The 14,806-nt window shown below is 41.6% G+C and overlaps 1 protein-coding gene across 1 annotated transcript in view; it reads right to left on the minus strand.

Annotated features, from left to right (window-relative positions):
- USP10 (ubiquitin specific peptidase 10) overlaps positions 1-14,806 on the minus strand; it is a 414,101-nt gene that overhangs the window by 247,892 nt on the left and 151,403 nt on the right. Inside the window, exons 7-8 of the mRNA XM_078669861.1 lie at positions 11,118-11,173; positions 5,643-5,746 (exon numbers count right to left, since the gene is read on the minus strand). Coding sequence (XP_078525987.1) covers positions 5,643-5,746; positions 11,118-11,173 — 160 coding nt within the window. The remainder of the gene's footprint in view (positions 1-5,642; positions 5,747-11,117; positions 11,174-14,806) is intronic.

Consider the following 14,806-nt stretch of genomic DNA (forward strand, 5'->3'; position numbering starts at 1 on the left):
GGACAGTTTTGCTGTTCCTCTGTAGGTCTCAGTTCTTGGGCAAAGTGCTAGCAGGTCTTCCATGTTTTGGGGACTCAGCACCTGCAGGAAAAATCTACTTTTGACGCAATTGGCGAAATCAGCAGGCAGGCCGGCAGGGTTGGCACCAAGTCAGTTACTGGGTCTTCTGTTCTTACTGTGCGACTCTGTCAGTCTTATTTTTTCAGGTTGGCAGGATCAGCTTTTCCGGCGTCTTGGGCTCCCTAAATACTGAATTTAGGGGTTTTAGGGGAGTGTTGGGTAGTAGGCAACTGGCTACTGACCCTTGGGGTCACTACACCCCCTATATGACCATTTCTTGTGGGAAGTGGACATAGCTCTGTCCCAGAATTCCTAAGCTTGCCATCCCAAAGATGGCTACTTTTGAAAAGTTATATCTACCTCAGATTAGGCCCCCGTAGGGGTGGTACGCCACCTGATTGGCTAATTTTCCCACCTGCCATGTGCCAATGGGCTCTGGGAAAAAAGTGGTTAGCTTCCTCTCCTATGAGGGGAGCCGGACTCTCATTTCAAAGGCAGTAGCTTCTCTGAAGCTCCCCTGCCTTGGGGTGCTAATCAGGTCATCCTGTGGGAGGGGGTGTAAATACCCTTTCCTGAGCAGGCTTTGATCCTAACCTCCTGAGAGCAAAGGCTCTCACCATTGGGAGTAAGACCCTTTTCTCTGGTGGCAGGCTGGCAGAAACGAGTCAGCCAACACACCAGGGCCTGGTAGGTTTTAGGTGGGCACATCTAAGATGCCCTCTGGGTGCATATTATAATAAATCCAACACTTGAATCAGTGTGGGTTTATTAATACGAGAGGTTTGATACCAGACATCCCTATCTTCAGTGGAGTGATCATGTCTCTGGGGAACTCCTTTTCACCAGTGCCCAGCACATTTCTTAAAATGGCTTCCCTTGTCACTTGTACTGGTAGTAATGGAACTGACCAGCACATGGGCATATCTGTTCATGAATGCATGTCCATACATGTAATATTAGGCATCCTGCCTTAGGGCTGTCAGTCCTGCTGTAGGAGTGACTTAAAAATATTACATGCAGTGTTAGGGGATGTGGCACACAGGGATGTGTGTCATGTTGTGTTTTCACTTTTGTCTGTACCAGCACACGCAGCCTGCAATGGCAGTCTTGCATGCGTTTAGGGAGGGGTTCCATAGGGTGGAACAATTCCTGCTGAAACCCTTAGGGACCCTCTTTAGTACCTCATACTCGAGGTACCAGGGGTACAATTTACTAGGGACTTAGAGTACTAAAGGTGTTGCCAATAGAGGGAAACAATTGCACTTTTTTTAGAGAAAAAACACTGGTACTAGGGACCTGGTTAGCAGGAACCCAGTATACTTCAGTCAAAGTTGCAAAAAATACCAGGCAAAAAGTGTGTGCGTCGCGGGGGGGAGAGGGTGTATTTCAACAAAAACCCAGTTTCCTACAGCGAAGAGGTGTTGTGTAGACAAAGCGATGTGTTGGTTCAGAAATGTGGTGAGGTTGCGATGAGAGGGGTTGCGTCGTTGCCCAGGAACTAGTCAACAAGGCTTGCGATGTGAAGTCAGGCGGTGAGGATGTGGCACACATCCTCACCGCCGTTCTGAGGGGCTGAAAGGCTGCAATGCGGAGTCAAGTGTCCTCATCGAGGCTGCCGATGAGGGATGTTAGGGCCTGCACAAAGGATGTGTCAGGCAGGGGCAGTTGCAAGGCAATGCAGATCTTTTTAAGAAGTCAAATCCACACAGCAGCAGCAATGCATCAGTTCTGCTCGGGTGTGCACCACGCAGTGGAGGAGATGCGTCCATTTGGACGTCCATTCGGCTGGATCAACCTGGAAGACTGGAAGAGTACATTAAGCCTACTACCAAGGTTATAGGACTGGGGTGGCACCATTTAACAGGGTAGACTCACAGATTGCAGGGTCCAGGTGCAAGGCTGTTGGAAGCATGTGTCCCTGAGGCTTCAGATCAGGAGGCCAGCCAACAAGCCCTTGGAGTCACCATGGGGTTCTGGGCTAAAGAGATGCAGGCCCATACCTATTCACCCATGCAAGAGGGCAGCAAGTCAGCACAGAAGGGCATCAGTCCTGCAGGGCAGCAGTTTAGCATAGTAGCACAGAAGACATTCCTGGTAGAGTATCCACAGGTTGATAAGTGTACTAAGGAGGTGGTGCCTGAGTTCCAATATTTATACCTGGTGCCCCTACTCTGGAAGGTGGGAGAAGCTTCTAGAGGTTTCCATTTACAATCCACTTGCATCCAGCCTTCCCTGTCCTGGCTCCAGACTAACTACAGGGGTTTTTTGCTGCGCCTTTGTGTGGAGGCAGGACACAGCCTATTAAAGTCTAAGTGGGCCCAGCTCCTCCCTCCCATCCTCCCAGAGATGGCCCATCAAGCTCTATTGTGTGGGTCAGTCTACGAGAAATACACAAAGCCCAACTGTCATCTACACCCTGGCATGTGACCCCGAGACAAGCTGCAAGCTCTAAAGGGATAAGGCAGGAAAATGGCAAATTTCTAAGAGGCATTTTCAAAATTGTAAATTAAAATCCGACTTTACTGTAAGTTTTGATTTTTCATTACAATTCAAAACACACCAAACATGAACCGGTTACCCATTTCCATTTGGAAATTACAGCTTATTAAATGTAATAAGGTAACTCCAATGTTGGCCTTGCAGCAGTGAAAAACGTTCAAGATATTTTCACTGCCAGAACATGCAAAACTAAAACTTATACGTCACACTTTTTAATATACTACACCCTACCCTCTGGGCTGTCAAGACCTACCCCTTGGGATGACATGCATTAGAAAGGAAGGGTTGGGCCTGGCAAAATGTTCATTTGGCAAGGTCGACAAGGCAGTTTACACACTGAACACAGGCTGCAGTGGCAGGCCTGATGCACATTTAAAGGGCTACTTAAATAGGTGGTACAATCAGTGCTGCAAGTCCACTAATAGCATTTAATTTACAGGTCCTCGACACAGGTAGTGCCACTTACAAGTAAATCGAATATGATAAATGGCTATAAGCCAATGCTGAGAAACAAGAGGAGTGCAGTTCCTAAGGAATGGAAGGGGAAAGGAAAGACAAATCCTTTGTCATGTTGCCCTCACACACCCCGAGGGGTATCATGCTTCATCATTGGGCCTTGCTCCTCGTCGGGACGGCGTTGCAATGCCCGACGAGGAGCAAGGCTCAATGATGAAGCATGACACCCCTCGGGGTGTGTGAGGGCAACATGACAAAGGATTTGTCTTTCCCTTCCCCTTCCATTCCTTAGGAACTGCACTCCTCTTGTTGATCATACTCCATTGGGGCCATGTTTGCAGGACCTGTTTAAATAATTGGCTCCCGGTCTCCTACTCCTCATATAAGCCAGTGCTACCTTGTTTTAAGGAGAAAGCACTTCAGGCACTGGTTAGCAGGGGTAAAGTAAGTAGAGCCCTAAAAGCCAACATAAAAATGATTTATAAAACAGGAGGGTGATGACAAAGTTGGGAGATGACCCTGCAGAAAGGGCCAAGTCCAATACTATGTTAGTAACAACTAACGCAAAAAGAATCGACAGGCTGCCAATGAAGAGGGCCCATCAGGCTTAGAATGATGTTGTCTTCTAGGTAAGGATGCATACACCAAAGCTATTGTCCTACATGTTTCAGTTTTAAAAGGTGGAAAAAGAATAAGGTTTCCGACAGCAAGGTTGCTATCGGTCTTAAACCCATTCTAATTTTCTTCTGTTTTTTTATCTTCTACATTTGTGAGTAATGGAAACATTTAATTTTGATGTAAGATTTTCTATTTGGACAGTTGTTTTGTCTCCGTTATAACAATGCTCACGGGATCCAGTGCGGGGGTTGGGGAGATTCAGGAAGTATATATGTAAATAACATACTCATGACAGAAATAGTGTTACAGGAAAGTAATGTTTTATTGCTCAACTCTCCCTGCATGCTCATTTGGAAAAGGCATTTTTAGTTTTCCTCTCTTTGGTAAGAGACAAATTGAAAGCAAACAACCACTTTACATATTGTGATTTAATGTATTGTTCTCCTAGACCTCTACAGCACTAGAATATTGAACAGTGCGAAACGTAAAATCATAATAAAAACAAAATGTTAGGCCAGGAATTGTAGCCTTTATTAAGTTGACAGAAGACTCAAGAATATACTGAAGGTCTATTTTTACTCGAGCAATCTAATTACCTAGTACACGCAGTGGGAAAAATAGGTTATCAAGAAAGCACCAACATGGATTTATTTTAGATAAGCCTTCTACTTACCTAACATGAGTTATAATAATGATCTTGACTTGTAAAACCACGAATATATTTTGCTGTTTTTATTTCTCACTTGCGAGCCATTCACAGGTTGGAGAGTAGGTAGAAGATGTGGTAGTCAAGAGCCCAACTCTAAAGTCTGCGGTGTTGCTAATGTACACTAGAACTCCTTTCCCATGCAGGAGAAATCTTTTAAGGATAAGAAATTATGCCAGCTACAGAATATTTAAATGGAGAGACTGCTCTTCCCCAGAGTCGAAACTATAGAAATTCCACCATGCTCAACTCATCCAAGTTCCAGCAAATGTGCAGAGATGCATGTCTGATGGTCTACTTTCATGAGGTTTGGATCGAGAGCCCACAAACCTAGAACTAAGAGGAGTGGAGTTAAGAATCCTGTGGATTGAAAAGCCGCCTCTTGGTGACATGAGACACCTTTATATACGCTTCGAACATGAAAGTATCCAGACAGAGCAATGGAGTGCAGGAGATAATCAGATTAAGAACCCTCAAGGTAAAGCTATCTCCATTCCTATTTAAGTGTTACCCGGGCCCATAGATTCTGAGACGAGGGATGAGCATGCAGATACATTTTTCTCTTGATGACTGGTTAACTTTAGGTTCAGTAAAGGCTACAACATAGATTTTTACTACTTCATAAAAAAACTGAAGTGATTACATAGGACTAGTTGGAGGCTGCCCATGATCTACACCATGAAAGAAGGTCTTAGGCAATCATTCTGCTATTGCTGCATACCAGAGGATGGTGCGAATCTGCTGTTACCAAGAATAATTTAAATAACCTTCGAGTTACATAAAGAAGAAGGGAAGAAATTAGTACTAATAATGTTGGTTTACTGTTAAACACATCCGGTCTACTTGAATAGTTGCTAGATATGCCAGAGTAAGGACATGCAATTACCAGTAACAATGTTTCTCCGGAGGGTATTCTCCACAGATTCACAAGACTACCAGACCTACTGCCAAAGGCAGCTGAGCTTGTTCCCAGTTACACAAGTGGCGAGAAGCCTGCTTGGAGAGAAACTGGCTTGAAAGTCCCAGGAATTAGTGCTTTTTAACCATCAACTGTGCATTGCCCGCCATTATACTACTCAGTGCTATCACATATTGATGTGGTGCAAAGATGCACTTTTAAAATACCATGTTACAAAACCCTCATCCTACTGAATAACACCCCCCAAAATATTGCAAACATAAATAAATGAATAAAGTTGAAACATTCTTTTGACGCTCTATGTGGTAGTACCATGTTTTAAAAGACATTCCCACTGCAGTTCAGAAAAAACACTTAAAACCTTTAGTTGTCCATGGAACTTACCTTCTCTGAAAGACTGGACTTGATAACCATCAGTAGTTTGTACATATAAGTGGGTTCAAAAGCTACACCCGGGCGGATGTCTTTCACAATCTTGTCACCTGGAACTGAAAGGAAAATACAGATGTGAATCTTAGTGAAATTACTTTCATAAAAACAAAAGAACTCCCCCATCAGCAACTTACTGCAAGGGCAGATGACATACCTATAGTTACAAAGACGCAAGTGCCCCCCTTTCTGTTTTCTCTTTAACTAAAGATATCCATTGCCAAAATACATGCAAAATTAAGTAGAAATCCCCAACTGGAAAATCCCTTCTATTTCTGAAAAGACTATGAGGGATCACTAACTATATTTACTAAGTCCCTCTATATCGAATGAAATCTAAATTATTACTGAAATAATTCAGGTCCTAGTAGTTGGGATTTGGGGAAGACAATCTGCAATATGCTACCGACAGCAAAACATCTCACCTGACAGCATTCTTCAGGGCTTCATCACCATCTTCACATACCACACGAAACAGATCTGCCAAATAGCCACTATTTAAAAAGGAACAGGGCATTCCACACCCTCATATTTTGAAGCAGTTCTCAAGAAATGCCAGTCTAACCTTGCGATTGTTAGGGTAAAAAAGAAAGAATAAAATATTCTCTTGCTCATCAATACAGGCTGTATGGAATTTGAGAAACAGACCTACTTTCCCCTAGGCCTGAAGGTCTAGGACTGGATCTAATAAAGCACACTGAGAAAGGAAACCTAACAGCACATGGATAACAGCAAAGAAAATCTAAGAAAACAAGAGTACCTCATGAAGACTAGACTATCACAAAGACGTGGAGGTTAAATCTAATCTGTGAGAGAAAAAAGCATCAAAGCACAAACTAACATGAATACAGAGACTCATGCTGGAGGAATGAATCTTGAGGTGCTGCTGTCAATAACTGCTTACCATCATCTTAGGGTAAAAGAGAAAATACATATGAGGACTGAAACAGCAGAGATAACCTGCTTGGACTCAGAAGGACCACACAGATTGGGAGTTGAGTCACACTTGATCAGTTGTCTGAGGTCACCTTAATTTACCAAATGGAGATCAACCGAGAATAAACAGTCACTTACTTCGATGTGCACCATCATAGGTGTCTTTAAAAAAAAATCACTCTTCAAACTACACAAAGAACAAGAAGTGCTATCCCATATCTCTCTCTCCTTTTGTTCTTCTATGATTATTTTGTACTGAGTCTTGTTTTATGGAAAAATGCCCAAGTGGCTGGATCCAGGCTATATTAATATTTGCAATGGATGAACAAATAACTGAGTGCATCAATAGCTGACAGAATGACCCAGTGAGTTGGATATTCGCCAATGCAAATTCAGTCATCTGCAGTCTTTAGATAAGATTTGATACCTCATTGTCCTTCCACCAACAAGCTCTCTCTGCAGCTGGCACTTGCTTCTACATGAAAAAAAAGCTTTGAAAATTGTTTTGATCTACTTCATCACAGCTAGAAAGACAGTCACAGTTGCCTTAATCCAGTCTCGTCTAGACTACTGTAACAGCCTATAAATGGGAGCAAAGAAGGCAGTGCTGAAAAAATTAGAGAGAGTCCAAAACGCAGCAGCCAAGGGGGGCATCTGCATCAGCAGCACTCAAAACCCTCCACTGGCTGCCCATACACAAAACGATTATTTTTAAGATCTTAGTAACTACCTTAAGAACTTTTTAAGTCAACAGGACCTAAATACCTCAGGACGTAAATCAAAACCTCCCAGCTTTCATCTGACGTCCAGAGGGGGAAGTCAATGGCAGTCCTGGGAACAAAAGCTTGGAATAGATTACCCACTCATCTCAGACTCTTACAGTCAGAATCCATGTTCAAGAAACTTTTGAAAACCAGGATTTTTGCTGCCCTCGATAATATAGTGTTTTCACTTATCTGATCATCTCCGTAACGTTCTTATGACCTTTGTACCACTGCCCCTCTGCATCAGCACCAAGATGCTCCTCGGAGTGAAAGCTGTGCGTTATAAATGTCATCATTCATTAAGTCCATGAGTTTAAATTACGGTCCGGCAACTCTGCATCCCAAAGGTTTGAGATCAGTAAAAGTGTAGTATGGAATGCAATATTGAGAAAAGCAAATTGCAGGATTCCAGATCAATAAAAACAAGGGAGGCCCGATTATCTAAAAAAAGCTAACTTGCCTTAGACATTTCAAAACACACCATATTGATGAGACATTACATCACACATACAAGTTTGTTCATTAGACATTTGCGGTCAGATCAATATCATGGACATACAGAATACTTTACTTCTGCAATTTAATAAACTAGTTCCTCAAAAAAAGAAATTGTTTCCCTTCCAAGAACCTGTTTTTTGACATCCAGTCAACCTTGTGGCTCACAGCGTTTCATCTTAAATATTTAAAATTGTTGCTACAGAAGTAAACAACCATCCAATACCAAGGCATCGTTATCTACCCGACCAATATTCAGTGCTACTCTGTGGCTTCCTACAAACAGGTTTGGCCTTCAAGCGGTTTCTTAAATGGGATTCCCCTGATGATTTTGGTCTGGCTGTAATATTCAGGTCCCTGACAGCTGCAGATGCAATCTCCTACACTCTACCAGTAAAGAACCTGCCAAATGTAAAGTTAGAGTCTTCCTTGTGCTTAAAAAAATGTATGCTGGTGTCTCCCTCATTGACAATTACCGTATGGCCAACTTTAGGGAAAAGTTTGGAAAAATGGTATCTAGGCAACTTTCAGCTTAGCTGGAAAGTTCGGGATACTTTGTCTCTTGGTAACTAGGTTCCCCAAGGGCGGAGGAGACCACGTCCTCTCTCCTGCTTCCCTATAATTGATGGGTCGGATGTAGGTTTCATTTTACTCAACCCTTTAACCACATTGGATACGGTTGGTCATGTGATTCTCATGCAAAGTCAAGGGGAGTCAATTACAGCTAAAAAGGCCAGCTGGTTCTCATCCTTGTTCTTTTCTGATCGTAAACGGACCCTGTTTCTACCACCATTACTATCTCAAGCTTCCATTTCTTCTGGGGTGCCGCAAGGCTCCACCCTAACCTTTACTACCGATTATACAAGGACTTGTACTAATATATGCAGTGGATACTCACCTAGTTTGCGTGAATGGCCAGGCACACTTGGACAATGTGTCTTTTCGGTTTACATCCAAATTTAAGAAGGGAATTTTCTAAAACAGAAATCAGGAAAACCAAGCTGCTCCTAGTGTGGGGTGCAAGATAAGTTCAGATAGCAAGATTCCGTTTGTTCCGCATCAGGGCTCATTCCAGGTTAGAAACTTAGAAACAGGTCACAGCTGTCAGTTAAACCATTTTCTATATCTTCAAGATGTTGGTGAAGATCAGCTTCTTCACCTCAAAAGAACCGTATATTAAACCATCACTGCTTGAACAGATCGTACTTGGGTCTCCTACAGACTGCCACTACCAGTCTACAAAAAATGCAAAATTTTGCAGTCCAGAAAGGCAAAGGGTGAAGAAAATTCAACAAGGTCTCAAAAGCCAGGAGAAAGCTTCACCGGCTTACTGTCAAGCAGAAGATGCAGTTTAACATCTTTGTGAAAAGCACACATCCTGCTAAAGAAATCTTGCATCGAAGATTATCTTTAGACAATCTTATAAAACATTTTTATTCTGCTAACCTCCTTCCAATAAGTTCTTCCAGTTTTGTACTTGTAGTAGGATTCTTCCAACCTCAAGATGCTACAGAGGGTACAACTGAAAATGAAGTAAAGCGTTTGCCCTCTTAACTAAGAAAACTGCAGACAATTTAGCTTAAGGGAGTAACTTCCTAATGTGGCCCCAAGTATCCGAACATGGACTCATATGCATACATCTTGGTCCTTAAGGTGCTCCACATCAGTCTTCAAAGTAGCCTTCGCAGTCACTGAAGATTCATCCTGGACATCAATGGGCCACTCACTTATCATTGATGTTCTGCCTAAGAGCAAGTCTAGTGTGTCTGCATCAATTTTAGTACGACACACAAGCACACAAGATTGACTTTGTGTCTAACGCAACTGGTGCTCATGTAAAGCGCTCTGATACCTTTGGGTCAAGTCCGGGCTAAATAAAAAAAAAACTCAACAAAAAAAGAATCTGTGTAGAAATCCGGTCACTCATGGCATTCATCACAGCGAGGATGTGAGAATTAGCAAGGTCCTGTGCAGTCAATAGCTGCTGCAGTTGCTCTGCAGGTGGACTGGAAGGGTCACCTAGTGTCGCTGAAGGACTTTGCTGCTACGATACAGAGGTGGCTGCCATGTCAGTGTTCAGCAGTTATGCTTCTTGGCAAAATGGGGGGAAAGAAAAAAATAGATTTTACATTTGGGCTCTTCCCCACGACGAGGGTCCAGAAGGTTCCCAAACTGCTGCACTACAATAGAGTTTGGAATAAAGGGAGTTAAAGTGATCAAAGAGGCCATTTAGTGTGAAAATAAGCTGGAACTCCAAGGCAGCCTCATGTGGCTTACTGAGCTTTTGATATTTTTCATAAAAAACAGTTTCCATTCGGTCGCTTTTCACAAATCTACATTTTTCCGTTGAAATAAAGTGGCCAGATAACTTATGCATATGCAGTTATTCATTATTTATGCAGATCTAGAAGACTTCTATTTGGAAGCACACTCCACCTTGTTTGGGAACCTTTCACTGACTGCTCCAGTTCAGCTAGGCAGTTCTGGAAAAAAACTGTCCATGGACTCCTAACGAATGAAGGCTTCAGAATGCAGACCAGGTGCAAAGCCTTGTTGTAGCAATGTGGGTAAAAGAATGATCACACCAAGTCAAAGAGACAATTGTTTCTGGAGGGGCCTCACAGGTTGTAGCACTGCAGAATGTTCCTTGTGCATCAATACACTGTGATAAAGTACACGGCAAGGCACCTTGGAGTGCATCGCCCTTCAACCCTTAGGAGAATATCACCATCAGAATAGGCCTTGTTGGGCTAGGAAGGGGAGGAATCAAGTAGAATGGGAGCTTTGACCTTAGCTCAGGCATGAGCTCTTGTACTACCCAATTTAGACGTGGGACCATTGCTTCCAATTACTCATAAAATCAAACCAAGGGAGGCCAGCAATGGTCCCATCACTGCATTGACAACTATACATTGTTCCTTGAGGCACAATGTGACGATCCTTGACCAAGGGCCTAACACCAGATTCCAGGGCACAGCTTAGCCATTTTGCAAAGAAAGCTTCTCAAGATCAAAGAAGATGGCATTCAGTGGTTCAGTTATTCCGGTGAATATGCCAGTTTCACATTAAACAGCTGATGTAGACGGATTGGTCAACACTTTACTAATCAATATTACGTTAACCAAGCAATTTACCACAGAATTCCTATAGGAAGTTTGTTTACTTATACACAAAATGATGTTTAATTTCTTTCTACCACACAGACCAGTACTGTATTGGCTCGTTATTCACTTACCTTGCTTAGGTTTAGGTGGTATTGGCATGTTTGTAAACTCGTTCATTAGCCGTACACTGAAGCAAAAAAAGGAGAAAATAATTTGAGTTTCACTAACAAATGAGGTGTACATCTTACAAAAAATTAGAATAGGGTGACATTCTAACTTGAAAAATATCCATGAGATACAATGCCATGCACATTGAAAACGTCACTTTCATGAAGAAAGGGTTCAGATACCTAGTAACCAAACTAACCCAATTGCTGGACATCGTCACACTGCCCCTGCAAACATGCACCAAAACAAGAACAAACCAAATTGGCTGGATTGCAGGGTGTCTGGGTTTTGCTTAGTTTTAGAAAATGGGGACCCCTATATACCTAATTGACTTTGCTATACATAGGGAGATCAAATATTTTTGAGAAAAGATCTATAGCTAAGTCAGTCAATTACTTGACAAACCCACAAAGAATGTAATGTTAGGTGAACACCCAAATACCTAATAGTGAATTACATTAATGAAGCTTGTCACACAGTTTTTGATGAAAATACATATTTCTGAACAATTTATTAGTTGATATTTTAGAATTTTACATCAATGTTAACTTATTTCTTTTTATATTCAAATTAAATACTCCGACATTAAAAACAATCACTAATAGGTATTTGGGTGTTCACCCAACGTTAAATTCTTTGTGGGTTTGTCAAGTAATTGACTGACATGTCTGGGTTTTGCTCCATTTTACCCTACAGCTGCAAAAGTAAGCACTGTTCTATTTTCTTAAAGAATTTAATTAAAAAAATATCAGCATTCCCGGTCCAACCTAACTTAAAATTTGTGAGAGTTTTCTTCTTTTTCTTGGAAAATGTAAGACCTTAGTCTAAAAGCTTCACCCTTAACTATTGTTGTCCTATGGCTAAATTAAAAGTCAACATTTTATTAGCAAGGTTCAAACACTGGGTAGGAGTAACTTTACTTACCAACCAAAAAGTTATGTTCATGAGATTTAAGTACTTTCAGTCATAGTCCAGCGTGCTACGAATGCTTTAATCTATAGACTTATTCTGGAAATCCAATTTCAAAAGAATGCTGCCAACTTAAAAGAACTCTCAGGGGACCCTTAAGGCAAGCAGCCCTTAATGCACCCAGGAAAATCCCATTCACTTCCTCACCAGTGACAACCAATATCTTACACAGCCTAAGAGGATTGCTGAGTTGGCATTGTGAAGGAAGGAGAACCAGAATTGAGGACATTAATCACCTTCAATGTAACTTCCTTCTGTCATCCTCCTCTTCCTCGGCTGGTTGAGAGCCTCATTTTAAAGCCAAATATCACTTGGATGTGGGAAACATATGCTCTCCAAGCATCAAGCAAACAAATTGCATAGTTATTCCTGGCCGGAGAGTATTTATTTTATCGAGAATTAATTTAGTGACTGAAGTTTACAAGAAGGGTTGGCTCATGTTGCTGTCTCGAAACCTTCAGAATAGATTGTACCAGTTTCAGCAGGACAGATGACGCTGTACTTTTACCAGCTGAATGAAAAGAATGACTAATCCGAGGAACTGAAATGCTCTTATTTTAAAATACTTGGAAATGAGCAAGATGATAAATGATGAAACATCTGCAAATGGTGGCTTTCACTGCTCCATTTCCAAAGGCAAGTCCACCGTACGCGATAAGTGACCACAGCTAAACAAATTCTAGTCAAATGAAATTCAGAAAATTTAAAACAAGCAGGTTGTATAGAGATTCAGTTGAAGACACAAGAGGCTTTTGGTGCAGAGCAGATAGAATAATTTCTTGGCTGAAAGAAATTTTGCCGGAAGCCATAGCACTTATTGAAGCAGTCAATTTCAATTAAAAGATGGGAATTTAGAGTTGAAACCTTCGATTGCTAACAGTAAATTTATTGGGCGATATTACATCTTATCAGCCACAGTATAGAGGCTCAAATTACATCAAATTGAGGGAAATGTTTTTGCACTTTAAATTTCAACATACATGGTCACATTTAGGTGGACTTTTTTGGTTTTACTTTTTGCAGCATTTGATTTAAAAACTTTGGTAAAATGAGGTTTATGGCTGCCAAGACCAGTTAGTCTCTTAGAAATGTGCCACATGGATAAAGCATTTGGGAACCTCTGGTAATTATCAGCAAAAAGTTATCTTTACTAGGCGATTTATATGGTATAAACATTCTTTGATGTATTATGACTAATTTGTTCAACATTTTTATATGACAATCATATGAATTAGATTGAACTGCTAGAACTTTACATGCAAAAGATAAACGCATGTCAAAAGCCACTTGTCATGTTAAAGGGAGATATGTGTAGCTCCTTGAATGACTTAAGCCTGCAGCCTACTATCAATCCCAATTGGCAAGATAGCTACCAAAAAGTCAAATTTGAAGAACAATGGGACAGAAAGCTTACCCCACGCTGGAAGCAAAACTCCAGCACTTTGCTGAAAACCTAAATGGTAGAATGTTGGTGAATCACGCAGTCAAATAAGGAGTAGTAATCCCTTTTTCCAGGACAGGGCAATATCCACACTATTGAGTTAAACTGCGATGGATAACAATCTTTGCAAACATTCATGTAACGAAATGGAGGCGGCAGGGACATCGAAAACCTGAACATGGGAAAGATCTAGGCCTAATGAGTACTGACCAAACAGATGAAAGGCAGGGCATTATTTAATGCATTCAAATGAGTTTATGGTTTCTCAAGAGACCATGTAAAAAACCTTAGTATTTGCTACCTGGAGTACACGTTTTCCAACTATGCACACAGCTATGCTATCAGATGCCAAAAGATGTTTGCACGTTAGATCAGCGCTGTATAATTTAGTGATGAAGGATTCCCCATCTCAGAAACCACCCATTTTTTGTGCTGAATCAAGCAGCCTCTCAGCGTCATTTGGAGCACTTGTATTTCACGGATGAGGAATTTCTCTAGATAAAAGGAATTGAAGGAAGCATAATTTCCCTCACTAACGAGCAGTAAAGCATTTCCTAGAGAAGCAATGTTTGTTAAAAACATATCCAAACATCACAGGGATGAGTATGTGAATGATTTTGCAATTGATCTCCCATTTGTATGCACCATGAAATTGTCAGTCTCGGCTTCCACATTCTTCGTGCTCAACCCAAAGAGAGAACAAATGGAAGACTAAAGGAATTGGGAAAGCAGCTCAATAGATGATAAAATAGAAATTCATTATTGTGTTGCCCATAGCTTTAGCGTGCTTCTGACTAGCCCAAGACACACATGCCCGGATGGATTCACACCCTTTGATAGTCCACTTTCGACATCTGCTGTGATTTTCAATAGTGGCTGATGGCTCACTGGGAAACAGTATGTTCACAGCAGTGGAACAGGGGGCATGGTCATCGGAGGTGAATGGGGTGAATGTTGTGGGAGGGAAGTGAGAGGCTCTGGCAAGAACAAGAACTTGGGATGCCTCAAATGCTTAACAAGTGCATTCGAAAATCCGTTTGCGCACTACAACCAAAGCTCAACTCAAAGTTACACGATACAAGAGCTGACCGTTAAGGAAAGTTAGAAGTTTAGTTCCTAAACTCTGAATACTTCTAGAAACCATGAATGAGTCTCAGAATATTTCAGACACCAGGGGCAGGGGGCTTAAATTGCTTGATTCAGACAGATGAATGTGGTGAAAATTTACAATGGTGCTATATC

The sequence above is a fragment of the Lissotriton helveticus genome, chromosome 12 (genome assembly GCF_964261635.1).
Source record: "Lissotriton helveticus chromosome 12, aLisHel1.1, whole genome shotgun sequence".
NCBI lineage: Eukaryota > Metazoa > Chordata > Amphibia > Caudata > Salamandridae > Lissotriton > Lissotriton helveticus.